This window comes from Vollenhovia emeryi, unplaced genomic scaffold (genome assembly GCF_000949405.1).
Source record: "Vollenhovia emeryi isolate VEMERY1.0 unplaced genomic scaffold, V.emery_V1.0 DF939159.1, whole genome shotgun sequence".
NCBI classification, from domain to species: Eukaryota; Metazoa; Arthropoda; class Insecta; order Hymenoptera; family Formicidae; genus Vollenhovia; species Vollenhovia emeryi.
Window position 1 is genome coordinate 45,501 of NW_011967207.1, and position 17,796 is coordinate 63,296.

The 17,796-nt window shown below is 50.7% G+C and overlaps 1 protein-coding gene across 1 annotated transcript in view; it reads right to left on the minus strand.

Annotated features, from left to right (window-relative positions):
* Window positions 1-17,575, minus strand: part of LOC105564774 — a 53,675-nt gene extending 36,100 nt beyond the window's left edge. Inside the window, exon 1 of the mRNA XM_012017420.1 lies at window positions 17,303-17,575. Within this exon, the coding sequence (XP_011872810.1) occupies window positions 17,303-17,366 (64 nt within the window). The 5' untranslated portion in view covers window positions 17,367-17,575. The remainder of the gene's footprint in view (window positions 1-17,302) is intronic.
* Between the last annotated feature and the right edge of the window lie 221 nt (window positions 17,576-17,796).

The window sequence follows — 17,796 nt, forward strand, 5'->3', positions numbered from 1 at the left end:
GTGTTGACGATGCTAGAATTCGATCCAAAATCTCGGTCTGAGCAATGTGTAGCTAATAAAATTGCTGCTTTTTCGTCAAAGCTGCAAATTGATTGGCTATAAATTTCTCGGACCGGGTAGAACTTGGAATTAAAAATGTCGATAATTGACGTTTTTAATTCCGTCTCCTATCTTGTCTACACTGATCGAGTTCGCCAGCGACTTTAGGATCCCCTCAACGCCGCTAAGAGCTGAACGCGACGCGATAGAGGACAAAGGCGCGCGCCGAGACTTCTGGAATTCATCGATAAGCAGCCTTGCGACTTGTCTTGCGCAATTAACCCGTTCGCTCCTAGCGCGTGGCCGCGTATTTCCTCGTTGCGTAGACGTAAAAATGAGTCACGTTCAATCATCCGTCATTCTCCGGGCGGTTTCTTTCATTTTCGTTCGGTCCCGCGCGTATTGTGGAAAGGCAGGTGACCTGAAAAATAAAACCGGTTCGCGGGCGCTGTCCTCGCCGCCGCGAGATAATGGACGAAATTCGACAGAATTATAGATTAATGCAGCGCGCGATAATGCGTTTGAGGCGGTCGTCAAATTCGCGGCTCGTCATTATCCTAACCGCACAGTTTCAAAACGCGCCAGCGCGATGGTGTCTTGGCCGAGATTTCTCGCGCTCGGTGTCGTAGATTCGGGAAGCGGATTGCGATATTAAATTGCTAATCTCAATTTCAGGTTGACTCCGCGAGATCCGTGCAGCATTAATGTCCCGCGGATTATCCTAATTGCAACCGCGAAGTTGATTCCAGGCCAAGATTCCGGCCTTTATCGGACTAAACTTTTACAATTGGAAGACTCCAATGATAACTTGACCATGTCTGGCAATTTTTATGTTCAAATTTACAACGTTTCGACCGTGGTTTGTGGTCCTTTTCAAGTGATCTAACGGTACAAATACAAAAAAAAAACTGCTGATACAATTCGCTCTCAGATTACTGCTCTCAATACATCCGACTTTTCTTTTTGCAATCGTATTGTTAGACCATATGGTCAAAAAGTTGTGAGTTTGAACATAAAAATTGCCAGATACGGTCAAGTTATCATCGAAGTCTTTTAATTGCTACTGGCAACATTGCAGATTATCCCTTGTTATTTTACAATTGGCTCTTGCAGAAATAGAGAAGTGATCGGTAGAAATAATCTTGCTGGAAAATGAAATTCTTCGCCATCGTCGTTCCACTCTTGCGTGTTACTCGTTGATTCGGGCGAATAAAGGGAGGGTGAGGAAGAGGCGCGGCACCAACATACGAGCCGGGCGGCGCGGCCGAAAGGGGGGCAAAATCGGGGGAATAAATTGAGATAGAGGAAAGAAGTGTGTTTGCACCTTCGCGTTTCTCCTGCCGCGGGAAACGTCGGTTCGCGCGGAGCCCAAGTCGCACGTGCCCGGCCGGTCCGTGCCGGAATTAACGTTATTTCGACGAAACGCGCCGGGGCGTCCGCCTCAGTCCGCCTCGCGCTCGCGCTTATCGCGCGGCGCTTTATCGGGAACGTTGCTCCACGTCACGCGCTCGCGCGCGGCCGAGAGGTAGATGCGAAAACAGTGGCCGTGTCGGGGTGGACGTTGCGCTACAACGAGGAATTTTCGATCGGCGAAATTCGTTTATCGACTTCCGATACGCGCCGCGTTCTCGAGGCAATTCTGCGACTCGCGAGTAATGCGGGAGTCTCTACGATTCAAGTCTCGGAGTCGCAGTCGTAAAGCCGGCGCCACACTGTGCGCAATTCGTAATGCGCGATTCGTGATTCGCAGAAATTCGTTGGACATTCGTTATTCCTCACTATTCGTGATTCGCAGTTTATCATTCGTAAGTTTCTTTGTCGTCTCGTTCGTGTTAATTTCAACAACATTTAATTTTTACCTGTTACTACAGGATTTAACTTTCATAAACCTACAATTAAACCTATGGCACACGACACTATTTTTTCTACTGGATCGCTTACGAGAGCCAATCAGGATTTAGCCTTAAGTCACCCGATCGAAAACTCTGCATCCTGATTGGCTCTCGTAAGCAATCCAGTAGGAAAAATATAGTATCGTGTGCCGTTGGCTTCAGTCAAGGTTGAATATTAGTCAAGAAACCAGCTAGCGAATCGACCAATTTTTCCTCCACACTATTCACGAATGTACTGCCGTCCTAACCGAGAAAGCAGTATCTCCCAAATTGTTAGTTTCGAGAAAACGCGCATTTAAGTTCTTACAGCTACGCCACCGCGAAAAAATGTATTGATTCTGAAATGAATTCTGCATATTAAAGCATTTCTTCTCTATTTCAGTAATTTTACATTGCCATGCATTGTTTTGTTAAAAAAGTAGCAAATTGGTGGTTACTGCTGCTTAGTGAAGTACGCCATTTTGACATATTTCTCTAAGAAACATAGAAAGTGAGTCAGTTAACAACGGAAATACTGCTCTTTAGATTAGGACGGCAGTATACGAATCACGAATCGCGCATAGTGTGGCGCCAGCTTAAGAATAGTCGGCTGTGATCGGTCCGTTCTTATGTTAAATGAAACCTACAGACTTCGATACTAAATAGGAAAAAAATTCTTATGCGTCTGACTGAATTGACCAGTTACAGTCGATTATTCTTACGACTCTGCGGCTCGCGTCGTAGACCCGGCGTAGCGGCGAGCGAGCGGTCGAAAGTCGGAGATTCCTTGCCTTCGGGCGGAGGTTTTGTTAATTAGGCGCGTAGGCCGGGGATCGGGGAGAGACAGTCCCGTGTTAGCGGCCGATCCGGATATCGCAATCCCGATCAGCAGAATGGATCGTTCTGAGAGATCTGTCGATCGTTGGAAGTCATTAAGGCCTGTCTCCTCGGTTCGAGGTGAGTCGTGGATACCAGCACGCCCCGATCTCACGATCTCTCGATTCCTGATTGATTTCAACGCAATACTCCGTTCATGGCACACGTAGGATAAGGTCGATCGATTTCGTAACGTCTGTGCGCTCGCGAGGGAAGAAGGAAACGTCGTTAAAGATCGGGGGGGGGGGGGAGGTGGGGAAGAAAGAAATTGACGTCTCCAACTTCGGAGGAGACTTTCCGCAAAACGCGCGCGTCCCGAGGTGTTTGAAATCTAAATGTTGACGAGACGTTACCGTAGCGATTCCGGTCGCGGAGCCGAGAAACCAAAGAAAGACGTCGCGGGGAAACTCTTCGGCAAGTTCAGCAAGAACTCTTGCCGTAATAATAGCCGTCGGAGAGCGCGTAACATAAATTGCGGCGTAAGGCTAACGGCGTCCGGCCGGGGGGACCTTAGGGAACTGCAGTTGTGCGTGCGAATGAAAATGCGTGGGCAAACGTTTACGCGGCGGAAATCGCGAGCGCACGGGGCACGTGGGCGCGCGCTTGCTTGCGAATTAATACGCGCTCGCGTTTGCGTGCCACTGCATTATATACGCCGCATACCGCGGGGATTGTAATTTTCGCGTTATAACTTTGACAGTTACTACTTACAAGTTACTGGCCGTACGGCGGCTGCATAATGCCCGCCCCGCTCCCCGACGCGAAGGATATTATCGAACGATACTCGAACTCCGTAATTGGCCGCTAACGACACAATACGCTGGTGCCCGTCCGTTTTTGAGCACGTCCGCGAAATAATAATGCGCGCGCGACGGTCGCGCCCACGCGCGTATCAAATAATTAATGGCTCGCGCGTGATAACGCATGAAAATCGAAGGACGCGCGCGCCGATGTCGAGGAGTCGAATTAACCGCTCGTTGAAACGCACCACGACGATCAGGCGTCTCGCTTCGGGTCCCGAGAACAACAATCCTTCGCGTGTCCCCCCTGGACACCGGTACTTTTCATCTCAGGGGTCCGCGTCGCGAGCGAGTCGCGGAGAGTCGGCGGGAAAAGTCACGTTGGCTCCGGCGCGATTTCTACGCAGCTTCGTGGTCGGCTCGGCGATTTACACGCTCCATTTAGTAATCTGACCCGGTCCGGGTGTTTATAACTCTTTATGGTCGGCGATATCGGCGCGCGATATTGCCGGAACCGGCCGGAGATACCTCTAGTCGGCCGATAATAATAAGCGCGGCCGATCTCGCTCGCCCGTCGATCGCAGGCCTTTCTCGGCCAGGAGTGCACGGTTCAAGGCCCGCCACGGCGATCGCGTCGCGGGGTTTCGACAATTTTCGACGGAGAGTCGAAGAGAGAAAAAAAGGAGCAGAGAGACTTTCAAAGCCGCCGAGACGCGAGACTCGACTCGCGGTTAATAATAGCCGCGCGATGTGCCCGAGGATGGGCAGATCGCGCGATCAAGGACGACACCTCCGTACAAACCTGGCCGGATTTAATTTAATATATTCGGGTGCGCGACGGGACGAGACGGGTGGGACGTGTTGTTCCCTCTTTACGCCCGGCGATTTATCATCGCGATACGATATCGTCGCCGTTGCCTTTTACGCCCACCGCGAGGACAGGATAATTCACCGGGGCTACGTACGAGTTAATTAGTCGAAGCAGAATGATTAATATTGATTAACATTTGCAATATTTATGAGACTGTCGCGAGAGAAGGGAGAAAAGGCGAAGACAGCCCATAGGCGATTCGCAGCTACGCAAGTTTTAATCCAAGTGTCTTGAATCTAATAGTCTTGAACATAAAAATTGCCAGATACGGTCAACCAAACTGGATGCTAATTATTGCTGGCGATCCTGAAGATTATTCTTGTTAGTTTATTATACACCTGTGACCTCAAACACGGCGTTCCTATTACGCTGCAGAAGACGTGATCTGCTTCCTCCGCGTTAATCTAAAAATTTCCTACTTTATACAGTTAGTTCGCTTGAAAAGGACCAAAACCCATGGTCGAAACGTAGCGAGTCTTGAGCATAAAAATTGCCAGATACGGTCAAACAAACTTGACGTTTTTAATCTAAAGTTCGCCCCCGACGTTTATTTGAGTTCTGTCGTAAAAGTTGATTTATCGCGCGCCCTCGTCAGTAATATTAATTTCCCCGAGTTTGCGCGCTCGTTACACGTTCTTCGGTTTTATAGGATTAATAAGAGCATCCGCGCGCTCGCGCGGGCGCGCGGGGGGGAGGCGGGAGGCTACCTGAGAGAGTGCGGTCTTAATCGGATTACTTATGAGCGGAATGCACTCCCCCCGGTCGCCTCGATAATCCGAGAGCTGCAACATCATCGCGCGGGCAGCTTGACGCGGGAAAACAGTAGTCTTGCCGGGAGCAACGCGAGTTGGAAAGTCCGAGACGCGCGCGCGAGAATTAGAGGGTTCCCCGGGGTGCGACGATTTGTCTGGCGAGGTGCCGGTGCCGTATCGCCGTTTTCTCCCAATCAGCCGGGCAATTATCTTGCGCGGCGTAGAAAGTTTTCGCGCGTCGGGAATGAGGAAAATCTTGAGGACGGTGAGGATGACTCGCGTGGACGCCGTGGATAATTTGGCGAGCGCACGTTCCGCGGCGGATAATCTCGTCGAGTCCTGGCGCCGTCGCGGGAACGTCCGCGCCTCTTATGAAATTTGTCAGAGCCGTCGCGGCGCGGCGAGGAGAGGCACGAGGGGGAGAACGAGGGTCGAGAAGAAAGCGCGAAAGAATACCAGAAGCGAGAACGGGGCGAGGGGACGGAGGGAGTGCGCTCCGGAGAAAAGTCGCGGAAAATGCGGGAGGAAGGAAGGAGCGTGTAGCCGGATGGGCGAGGAAATGGAAAGGCGTGGAAACGGGCGGGGGACACGCGGGGCCTCGGAGCCCGCAGGGCTTGGAAGTGAGTTAAAGAGCTGGGGCTCTCCGATGCACGTTAATCCCTCCCCTAGCGTCCCTGTTACGCGGGGACACGACGTGTAAAGTGACGTCGACGTGCTCTCGCGTCGCGTTAGCCGCGAATGCGAAATTAAATCCCCGCGCACCTCGCCCGAGAGACGCTCCACGGATATCGATCTCGCGAGGATCATCGCCGGCATTGTCAATCCCGCGTGTCTCCGAGGCGCGAGCGCGAGGGACAATTGAATTGTGTTACGCCGAGACACTTGCCCGAGGCGTCGGGTCCGCGCGGGAGCTTGTAACGCAAAGGGAGGAGAGACTCGCGAAGATGCGATGACGACAAAGTTTCGCGGGGCTGACAAACGAATCCTGCCTTCCTCGCCTCTGTAAGCGTTTAATCACCCTCATTAACGTTTGCGCCCGGGAGTTGTAGTCGCGAGAGAGATACTGGAGAACTAGAAGAGGGAGCTAATTATCGACGAATCGGAGCGCCTCGTCGCGTCACACTCGTAAAAATCGCCATCCGCTATTACGGTGCTCGGGGGGGGGGGGCAGAGGGGGGCGAGGGACGGTCGAGTGAAAACGACTGTCGGTTCATTGACGAATATAATTTTCGATAATTAATGTCACTCCGTTAATTAAAACCCACGGCGCCGGTTATTTCCGTAATAACCTGGCGTCATTTCATTTGACCCTCCCGAGTGAGTATAAAGAGCGGCGAAGACGCGAAGGAGAGCTCGGTGCGGGGGTGGGGAGAGACGAGAGGGAAATTGCGTAGATGCGATCGCGGCGAGTGTAACGTTGTAAGACAATGAACAATGACTAGCGAGGGAGCGGGTCGTTAGTTGACTCGTAGAACGCGGAGAGGTAGACAATGTAACGCTCGTGTAACGTTCACGTGTAGCCCGTTACGGCGCGGGATAAAGTCCGAAACGCGAAAATTGCGCGCATAAATCCTTATCCGAAGCCTTGCAATTTGTAATTGCGTCAGCCCGGGTGTTCTTCGAACGCGCTGATCAATCTGGAGCAATGGACAGATTAATAAAGGCGGTCGGCCGAGCGAACGGTTAAACGGTCGAGCGAACCGGTCGGGATACCCCGCTCCTCTAACGCACTCGTAAACCCAGCCCTTAATTGCGCCCGGTCGAATGAACACGTTTCTTTGTTCCCCGGACGTTGCCTCTCTTCTTCGCTTCTGCGACACCGTTCCTTCCCTTCCGTCCCGCGCATGGAGAACGCATCGCGCGCCGCAGCGCACGCGAATACACGTAACCTCTTGATGCAATCAGAAAAATATGCCGCCCGCCGCCGCGTAGGAGGGGAAATAATGCATTTTTCCTTTCACCGTGTGTAACGCGTGATCGCGAGCCCCGTTACGACGCTAAAGCGCGCGTTCATCCGTGGCGTGCGCGCGCGCGCGTTGCTCCCTGCGGAGATCTGGAAAACGTGCGGCGTGCTCCCGATCCGCGCCCTATCCGCGCCGGTATCTAGGCTACGGCGGTTGCGCGAGACGGAATTGAGGGGAAAAAAAAATGAGGAAAAAGAGCGAGAGGCTCGCCGCGCGGCGTCCGTGCTCGCCTTTGTCCGCCGCGGCACAGCTCTATGAAAATCGTGACTCGGGCGGGACCCCTCGATCGGCGCTCCTCGAGAGCGAGCTCTCGAGCCGCGAGAGAGTCGTTAAGTTCTCGTGCCATGCGGTTGCAAGAGAGGCTGCCCCTCCTCCTCCTCCTCCTCCTCCTCCTGCCCCGACTCCGCCGCGCGCGCCGCGCGTTGCTTTCGTTTCTGTTTTCCTTCTCGCTATTATGCGCACGTAATTTTTCCTCCTCCCTCCTCCCTCGCTCTCGGTACGATAGTCATCCCCTTCCCCCCCCCCCCCGGACACTTTCGCGCGGATTCGTTAATGCGTGACGCTCCTCGCCGGCGCGCAAACCTGATTTTCCGGAACGACGTGCGACCTTCGTCGGGACGGGCGATATTTTCCAATGTAAATTTCCGATACGCGCGACGATGCAGGCCAGGGTCATTGACGGACGTGGACGCGGCAGGGATTTGCTCGACGGAGACGACGAGATTACGTGACCGACAAGCGGGAGATCGGGCGGCGGCGGCTGCTGGATGAAGAGAGGAAAGAGAACTCCCGCGCCGGGCCCGTCGCCTACGCGGAGGCGCCCAGAGCTTTCGCGGGATTTTTCCGCATGATTTATTTCCCGCCCTCTCTCTCTCCCCCTCGGCGATTGTTCGGGAAGATAAAACGTCACTGCTTCGCCGCGGCGAACAATTCCGCTAGACAATGTGCGTGTTTCGGCGTAGATGTAATAGAGGGCGCTCGAAAAAGAGAGGCGAAACGCGCGCGTTTCAATCTCTCGCGTGGAAAAAAAACACGAGCCGTTCTCTAACGAAGCTCGCGCGGTAGCGACAGTGACGTCGATGCAATTTTAATCCGCAGCTCGATCGCTCTGTCTTTTTCCCCCCGGTGCCCCCACCCCCCCCCCCCCGTTGCCGTCGGAGAACGTCTACGGGATCTCCGCCGGTTACCGTGCAATTTAGCGATAAGAGCGGTTTTTAACCGACTCTCCGCTCATTCCGCGCCCGTAAATTGTTGCTCGCGCCGATCTCGTCTTTAGAGAGGCGCCCCGGCTCTCTCTCCGTGTACGTATAAGCCAGGATTTAAGCGAGTCGCGCCTCTCTCCGGCCGAACAAAACCGCCGGATTACAAACAACGGGGGCGTAGATTACTTCTTTGAGCGCGACGCTAATCTTCGCGGTGGGACGTTTCGAAATTCACCGTCTTCGACCCGCCCTACCTCCCCAGGATCGTCGTCGTCGTCGTCGTCGTCGTCGTCTCGACGCACCGACCACCGATTTCAATTAATCGATCCACCGCCGCCGGCGGAGAAGGCGTGACGCGAGTGCGCGCGTGTCGCCCCCGAAGAAAAAGTCGGCGATTATAAATTCCGAATTGGCCATACGCCGGCAGTAATGGCCGCCGCGGGGTGTTATCTATTATGATTACAGATTAATTATTGCTAATAATTACCATGAATAATACGCATCGCGCGACCGGGTCGCTTTATTCATAATCACAAATGATGCCAGGCAAGTCGTCGTGAATATGTTTATTAGGCGCGCGGCGCGGCGGCGATGGCGGCGGCGGCGGCGGCGGCGGCGGCGGCGGCGGCGCGAAAATGAATAACTTCTCTAACTGATTTCGACAGCAATCACGAGCCCCGGCATCGATCTCTCGAATCGACACCTCGCGGAGAGCCGCTCGCGATTGCGCGCGCCCGGTCGACGCCCATAAAATAATATTTGCAACGGCGTCATCGATCGTTTTTGTATATATATATTTGTATATATGTGTGTGTGCGTGTGTGTGTGTGTGCATGTGTGTGCGTGTGTGTGTGTGCGTGCGTATACACCGCTCTCAAAGACTCGCCGCGAAGAGATGAAATATGTATGCGCGGTAGGACTGTAATGGAAATAGATTTCTCTTTGGCAGCGCCGGCGGACGGACGGAGATCCCGCCAGATATAATTGGAGCGCATTCTTTTTATCGTTCCGTTAATAACGCCATTACCGTATTACTGTAATGACATTCGCGCGCGGGGCGGGGGCGGGAAGCGATACTCTCCCCTCGTTAGTTTCACGTTTGTTTCCTGCGCGTTTCGTGCGAGAGGTCCGTGCGCCGCTTTTCAATCAGGCTCTCCTCGCCGCGTGTCTCGTCGCGGAATGGACTTGAGATTCCGAGGTTTCCTTCTTCTCCTTGTTTTTCTTCTTTTACCCGGAAGCACATATGACGAGAGAGAAGCATCCCCGGCGGAAATCTTTCCGTGGATAGTTAGCGGAAGGCCCCGTTTTGAATGAACATTTAGAGAGCGTTGTTGGGAATAGGCTCGTTAAACATGGAGACCTTCACACTTTTGCTAACTATTTATGTCGCTGCCGTAGCTAATCCCGGTTTGCTCAAAACATAATCTCGCTGCCATAGCTATAAATTTGTGAACCACAGCAAACAGTTCGGTGTCGCACCTCATACAATAGGCACAGTAGCAAAATATTTAGCTACCACAGCTAAAGCCGTCCATACATTGCAATTGAAATTCCGTGGCCACGTGCAGTTTTCAGCTACGGTAGCTACATTTTCCTCTCCACGCGACCATCTTCCCTGTATACCCCGTGAGGACCTGCCCTTTCAATCGGTCAGTTTAGGTATCTCCCCTTTTTCCACAGTTTGAACATTTTCTCACGTAGTTGAGTATCTAAGAATGCTCCGAGGACTCGAGTCGAATATTTTGGCCTCGGTTTAGCCTCGTATAATTTTTTAATTGGAGCAATGAGGTTGAACCAAAGTCTTTGTGTCGGAGAAAATATATTGCATTTTTGACTTCAGATAAACCTGAAGAGAGTCGCTATTTCCCTTTTAGCGGTAAAGAGGCCAATGCGAGTGTAATCAACAGAGGTTCGATAGACCCTCCTCGGCTTAACAGGTTTCAAAGAGGGTGAAATACTTTATTACGTTCCCGTTGAGGGTTAAAATGATGTTTACACAATTTGTTTACTCTTCTGGGTCTCAATCTGGAGTGTAAAACTTCGAGGTCCAAATGAAGACATAATAGAATAATTCCGGGACCAACTATTCGACTAGGGGAGTCTCCTCATTGAGACGTGTATGGAACTCTCCAATGAGGAAAGGAATAATTGAAGAAAATTGGAACTTCTACCTACGGGGCTAAACGTCCCAATTCTCCACGGGGAGACTTCCGCTGAAATAAGCAGAAAAGCGTGAAGACACGAGTCGAAATTTTGGTACTATTTTGACACTTAAGGATAATCTACATCTACTTAACTGATCTATACACCTACAGAGACCAGCGATAGCCTGCTTTAATGACATTATGTTTTTTTACTTTTTCCTTGAATCCTTAATTCTAAAAATGTACTTTAGCCCCTACTTAAAAAAAACCTACTTTAATGGTAAATTGGCAAAAGCAGAAATTTCCGACACTATCAGTTTTAAAGTAGGGGTAAATTTTGTAGTTGCAGTTCGAGTTTCGCTGTCTAAGGCCCGGTTGCACCAACGTCACGTAACGTTAACTGTAGCTTAATTCACCCTTCGTCTCTCTCTCTCTCTGTTTCCCTTAGAAAGAGACAACGAGCGAATTAAGCTAAAGTTAAAATTAAGCGACGTTGGTGCAACCAGGCCTTAGGTCCTACTATACATGAATAATGGAATTGAAGGTTCAACACATTAGGGCCAAAATTTCGACTCGGGGACTGTCAGTTGACGTACATTTATATTATGAACGCGCCAATGTGCCACGGGGGATGCTGCGCTCGTGGACACGGGAGATAGAGAACTCCAGTGAGACATTTTATACGTGGACTCGGGAATAGAGAGCTCTCGCGAGGCGCCTTCGTCTTTTCCCACCTGAAACGCACGGGGGAGGGAACTTAATTCATAACCCGGCTCACGACTGTGCGGGTTTCCCCGCGGCTCGATTGTCATGCACGATCTCGCGAGCGGAGCGAGCGTGGCGCAAGCGAGCGAGCGAGCGAGCCGGGCCGCAAGTCGTAATTAGTACACGCGCGTTTACATGCCCGGATTACGAGGCCCCGCGCGCCTTATTGTCGCCGTCGCGATGTCGAAACGTAATTGATCGTCGCGATCACCGCGCCGCGCTGACTCACCGAGACTTGGGGAAAAATCTGCGTCTCAGCCTCGGATTCCGCCGCGAGATCGCGGCCGAACGCCCGACGGTCACGCGATATTTTTACGAGGGACGGTTTCCCGGTCGCGTTCGCCGGAAAATCCTCTTCTTCCCGGACGAGCGACATCGTCAAAGTTTGACGCGCGTATTCGCCGAGCGACACATTATTCCTGCGCGTCACGCGCCTATTCATTATCGTCGGCGGGCATTTCGCACGCGGCGGAAGACATTACGTTTTCACTATGCGAATCTCGCACGAGGTGCGTTATTGCGGCGGCAGATTTGTAATAAACAGCCGAGTGACTTTGTAACTTGGAAAACGGGGCCCCGCGCATCCCACACGGAAGACAGATAATCTGGCTGTCGTGGCAAAAGCGTGTCGCTACTACCGTACATTTAATGTGAGAGCGAGAACAAATCTTCCCCGCGACGTTCGCTTGATGTCACACCGCGATCTACTTCGCTGGAAAAATAGGCAAATTTTATCGAACGAGTTTGTCGACAAGGTATCAACTAATTAATAATTTGCCGTCGAGTCCAACGATCTATCCCGCTGCGGACATTGTCGTGTACAGATTTGCGGCATTACTGGGCATTGCTTTGCATTTTTTGGGCATTAGTTTAGGCATCAGGCCTTGCTGGGGCATTATAGAGATAAAATACGATAAAACAAGGTAAAATAAGAAGACTTTAATGATTGTAACTTGACCATGTCTGGCAATTTTTATGGTCAAAACTCACAACGTTTCGACCATGGCTTGTGGTCCTTTTCAAGTGATCTAACGGTACAAATACAGACGTTTTTTAAACGATTAATACATAAATAAGTTAACCAATAAGAGTCGGAGGTATTAAGATTGAAAGCAGTAATATGTGAGCGAACTGCATCAGTAAAAAGATAAAACAAGATAATAAGATAAAGTGATGCCCACTGGGCACTAATAGACATTGGTGTATGATTTTGATCAGCGGTTTACCCCTCGATCTATCCGTGGCAAACGAGTTTTACTAGTACAAAATTGTCGCTGATAGACGTCACTAGAATAAGCACAATTAGAGACTTGAGGAGATTGAGTCAATTTATTACTGGGGCAAAACAATTTGCGGATCTAACAAAACTATTCAGCAAATAAAGTTGGCCGTAGCAAATTCGCTCGCTTTGTTCGCATAATATAACGAAATTTGCTTACAGCTAAATATTTGCTGTTTTAGCAAGCCCTTTTTTCCCTCTGCGGAAGCATACGAGTTAAATAATCGCGAGCTTAGCAGGGAATATAGGAAGACAAATATAGGAAGAGCTCTCGCGACTCCGCGGATCTTGGATCGTTTCGCAGAAGTTCCAACCGGTCCGGCGCAATCGCGTACCACGTGGGCGTTATTATCGCGAAGGGTACAAAGGAAGTAACACGAATCGCATAATCGCGGATGTGTTTCTCTGCAAACGTACGATCGGCCCTTCTCTGCCCCTGCGGGCGTTTAACCGCGCGGAGTTAACCATTTGAAGCATACATTTTTCTATTGAACCGTTTCTCGTGAAACTTTGTATACAGGGGTTTCTGGGGTCGCTGATTACGAAACCGCTATCAGATTTTCATAATTCAAAGTGGCGGAATTCAAAACTTAACAAACAACATCATTCAACTGTAATTCAACCACGATAAGAAACATTATTTAGATATTATTAGAAGCCACGGAATCTAAATTTCAGTTGTAAATTCTTATGGAGCTATAAAAAATAGCACGCGCGAAATGGCGGATGCAAAATTGAAATTTGATCATTCCTTAGAATTTGCTCATTCTTGGCACTACCCAGGGCTAACGACGCGGACGTGACGAGTTCTTGAATACCGTAATCAAACGAAAATGCGGAAAAACTTGAGAACTTAAAAAATTCACGTACTTTGTATCCGCCATTTTGGATCGGCCATTTTGAATTTTGAAAATCTGACATCAGATTCGCATCCAGCGACCCTGAAAACCGGCCCCTTTGTACCAAGTTCTCAAGGAATGATTTTAAAATACTTGGTCAATAATGAATTTTTCCGAAAAAATTGCTGTTTTTCATATTTGTTTATTTATAAAACTTTTACAATAAAGATTCAAGACTACTCAACTTTTTTTATGTTGTTTTATTGCTAAGATACCCAAAAAATGCAAAAAAAAAACCCGACCAAAAGTAAAGAAATTGAGGTGGTTTAACCACCATGCTTCAAAGGGTTAAGCTAAGACTCCATAAACAAGTCGAACTGCGGCAACGCGTGCGGCAACGAATCAAAAGATTTAACTTTCAACGCAGGAAGCTTGCGGCAAGCTTCTGATTGGTCGACTCGCATTGCCGCATCTATGGAGTCTTATCCGGTCCGCGTTTTTGCCGGGCAAACCGGACAGATTGGGACGTTCCTTGTCGCGCGCACCGCAGAGACATTGGCCGCGGTTCAGTCCAAATCTTGAATCCGATTGGCGTATGGTTTTAATGGCGGCAGAATCCAAGCGCATACTCCAATGAATTTCACGAATTTTCCAACTGTTGCAGCGTAGCTTTTTCCGCTGAACGCAGCCATTGCGTTCCGCGTTGCGTCGCGCGCGCTTTCAAACGCCGACATTCGGGGCGCGCGGGTTTCATTTGACCAGTCAGGCTGGAGGTGAGATTGCGGATTGCGGCCGTCATCCCGTAAGATTTATAGAGGCGGGCGGAAGTGGTCGATGACGGTCGAAAACAGTCCAGCACGTTTCTTTTTCGATTTGATTAATTATCATCCCCCTCCGCCGTCGCGCACGCGAATGCACGGAGATGAATCTACTCTAATCATCCTTGAAGCGAACGAGGTTGAGAGACCGGGGGATCCTTGAGCGGTGTTTCTCCTCTATCTAGATTGTCCGAGTAAACAGCTCGAGGTGGTACGCCTTTCGAATCAATCGCGGGACGGATCTCCCCCCGGTTTTTCCGCAGGAGCTGCCGCGTGCGGGACCCGTGAACGGCGGCAAAATAAATACTATCCGATGTGTAATGTCGAAGCACGACCGGCGAGTCTCTATTCCCGACGTAAATATCGTAGCGTTAACAATTGTAATTGTTACTTTCTTCTATCGGTCGACTGGGCGGGGGACTTTGAACGAGAATTTCGCTCGAGCCGAACGAAAGAGGTGACGGCTGTCGCCCTGCCATTAATTTCCTCCCCATTTCGATCCCGACTTTTCCCCGGGATATCGGGACTCGTCGTCGTCGTCGTCGTCGTCGTCGTGCAGGTTTTGTCGTACAAGCGGATCCGCGACCTCGGCTCGCGCAGCTCGGAGGGAGAGAATTCCTCCTCTAGAATTCCGCCTTTTGAGAGGGATGTTCGAGCGGTAATTGAGACGATGTCCGGTGGGGGTTTGTTTTCAGAAAAAACCCGCCGTGTTACTTCCATTCTCCCCCGGCCCCGTTGACGTGTTCCCCCGGTCTTAGTCTCCGCGCGCGGCTCTTCCCTCCCCCATTTTTTCCCCCTTTTGCTATCCTTTTGCGTCGGTCGTTCGATCGATGTCGTGCCCAAGGGATGATAAAAATAAACAGCGCGAGACGCGGGGACAGAGGGAAAGAGCGTAAAACCACGCATTGCCTTCGCTAACCAGCCGATTTTTTTGCGACACGCGCGTCTGCGTGCGGTTATTGCTTTTTAGCGCATGAAACGTTTTATTGTCCATTATACTCGGGAACACGTAGATAAATAAATAGATAGATCGAGGGATGGCATGGGGAGGGGGAGGAGGGCACCGCGATGCCCACGGACATTTCCGTCGCGAACGACGGAAATAAAAGCGAGGAGATCGTGGCCGGCGTTGCTCTCGTGTGCGGCTCGAGAACTTCTGGCTCGCGTCGTCGACGATTGAATCTCCCCCGTTTATCATCGATTATCGCGATATCCCTCGGGACGAGTCAACGCCGCTGCGACCGGCGCCTTTCCGATTTATTCCCGCATTGAACTTGGCCGCGTTGGAAAGTGGGATGATTAACAGGACGATTTAATACGAGCCTCTCGAAATGATAAACCGAGATGCAGCCGCAGAGAATCCTTTTCAATTTGGAGTCTTGCGCGCAAAATGATTGGAACGTGTCGCTACTTGAAATGACATCGGTTTAGACTCGAAGAGGGATTGACTTTGACGGGACCGAAGTGGGCCTCAAGTATTCTATTCTGTCTTCATTTGGACCTCGGGGTCGGTTTGAAACTCCTGTTTGAGGCCCAGAGAACGTAATGAAATATTTCAACTTCTTTGAAATTTCTTTGGCCGACGAGGATCTATCGAATCTCTGTTGATTACACTCGCATCGGCCTCTTAGCCGCTGAAAGGGAAACAGCGAGTCTCTTCAGGTCTATCTGAGGTCAAAAATTCAATATACGACGGTGAGTAAAAATTTATCCGCATTTTTCGTTCTACAATTTATTTACACAAAAATAGGGGTTCAATATGTACGTCATTTTTCAACATAGTCTCCTCCCTTGGCAATGTACTTGGTCCAGCGGTGCACAAGCTTGCGTATACCTTCCGAGAAGGTTTTCGGTTGGTCGCAAAGCCATTTTTGCACCGCTTCCTGCACGTCTACGTCTGTAGAAATTTGACGACCTCGCGAAGCATCCTTGAGCGGCCGAAACAGATGAAAGTCGGAGGGAGCAAGATCTGGGCTTGCAGGAAGCGGTGCAAAAGTGACTTTCTTCTTGGAAGAAATACACCTTCTTCTTTGGAACCAATACGCTTGTGAACCGCTGAACCAAGTGCATTGCCCAGGGAGGAGACTATGTTGAAAAATGACGTACATATTGAACCCCTATTTTTGTGTAATTGTAGAACGAAAAGTGCGGATAATTTTTGACTCACCCTCGTATTTTCTCCGGCACGAAGACCTTGGTTCGTCCTCATTGCTCCCAATTAAAAAATTACACGAGACTAAACCGTGGCCAAGATATTCGACTCGGGCAAGTTATTTTATCATTTTATTATTATAAGGGGCGACGGATTTACTTATTATATAAATTAGTTGAGAATATAACAGCTATAAAAAATGGTATTCTTATAATGACTAACTGGCTGGTTTTGCTCACTTCTGAAGTAAGTGTTGAGGAGTTAAGTGTTACCAGTTTTTCATAGTTGACTATAAAAGGAGATAATCGTTTATGGACAGATGAGGAAGAAACGCACCGGCGGTAAAAAGACCCGTCCCCGGGCACCGTCGCGATCTGTGTAACTCGAGCGCCGACTCGTTCTTAAACAGGTCGGCGGCGCGATCTTGTTTAACCTAATAAATCGGCCGGCGGGAACTCCCTTTAGCGTCTTCGCGGTGCGGAGCGTTAATTATGCTGCGCAAATAGTCAAAGGGTGGTCTCGAAGGAAGCGGGTATCGGCGCGGTTTGCTCGAACGGGGAACGGTGGGTTGGGGGCAAATTAAGTTCATCATCCGATGAAAACGCATCGTCTGTGAATCGGTCTGCGGTTTACGCGCGTTTAATTAGAGAACGCAGGGAGAGAGAGAGAGAGACCGATGGCCTTCGCGAGCGTCTTCGGCGTCCGTTCACTCCGTAACAATTCCACGCTCAAGGGAGCTACGCACGCGCGCTGATCCGCACGTGAGTGAGCTCACAGGGTGAGCCCGAGAGATGGGCAACTAGAAGAATTAAAAAGAAAGAAAGAAAAAAATGTCAGGTGCGCGCGAGAGAGAGAAAGAGAGACAGATAAAGCTTGAAGAGCAACCAAGAGAAGTCGCTCGCCACCCTCGGACTCTCGCGTTCCCTTTTATCTTTTCGCGGAGCCTCGAGAGCGCGACCCGAACGTTCGAGCGAGACGAGAGAGACTCACCTGAGACGATTGTCGAGAGGAACGCTACACTCGCGATGGCAATCGCCACGCAGAGGAGCCTCATATTATATAAAATATCCCTCTTCACCTCCGCTCGTCCGCTTCTACCCTCTTACTCCTCGCGACTCCTGCGCCTCCGCGTTCGGCACCAAGGGACAGCCCTACGATCGCGGACGCATCGTCGTGTCGACTCGACCTCGCGCGGCGCGGAGAAGGCACGGAGGACGCGAGGTGTACTCGCGCCGGCGAACGGAACTACGCGACTGTCTTGCGGTTGGGTGTGCGACCGGTCGTTCGGGACGTGAAAGACTGAGGAAAGGCTCGTGGTGGCCAAGTGGTATTAGCCTCGCAACGCGGCCCACTTGTACAGGGGCCTCTCCCAGCCGTTCCGATCTCTCCGCTCCGACGAGAGAGGAGCCCGGTCTCTCTTTCTCTCTTTCTCCACCTCGCCGGTGGAATCCTCCTCGAGGCGAGAGACCGACGCGAGCCGACCT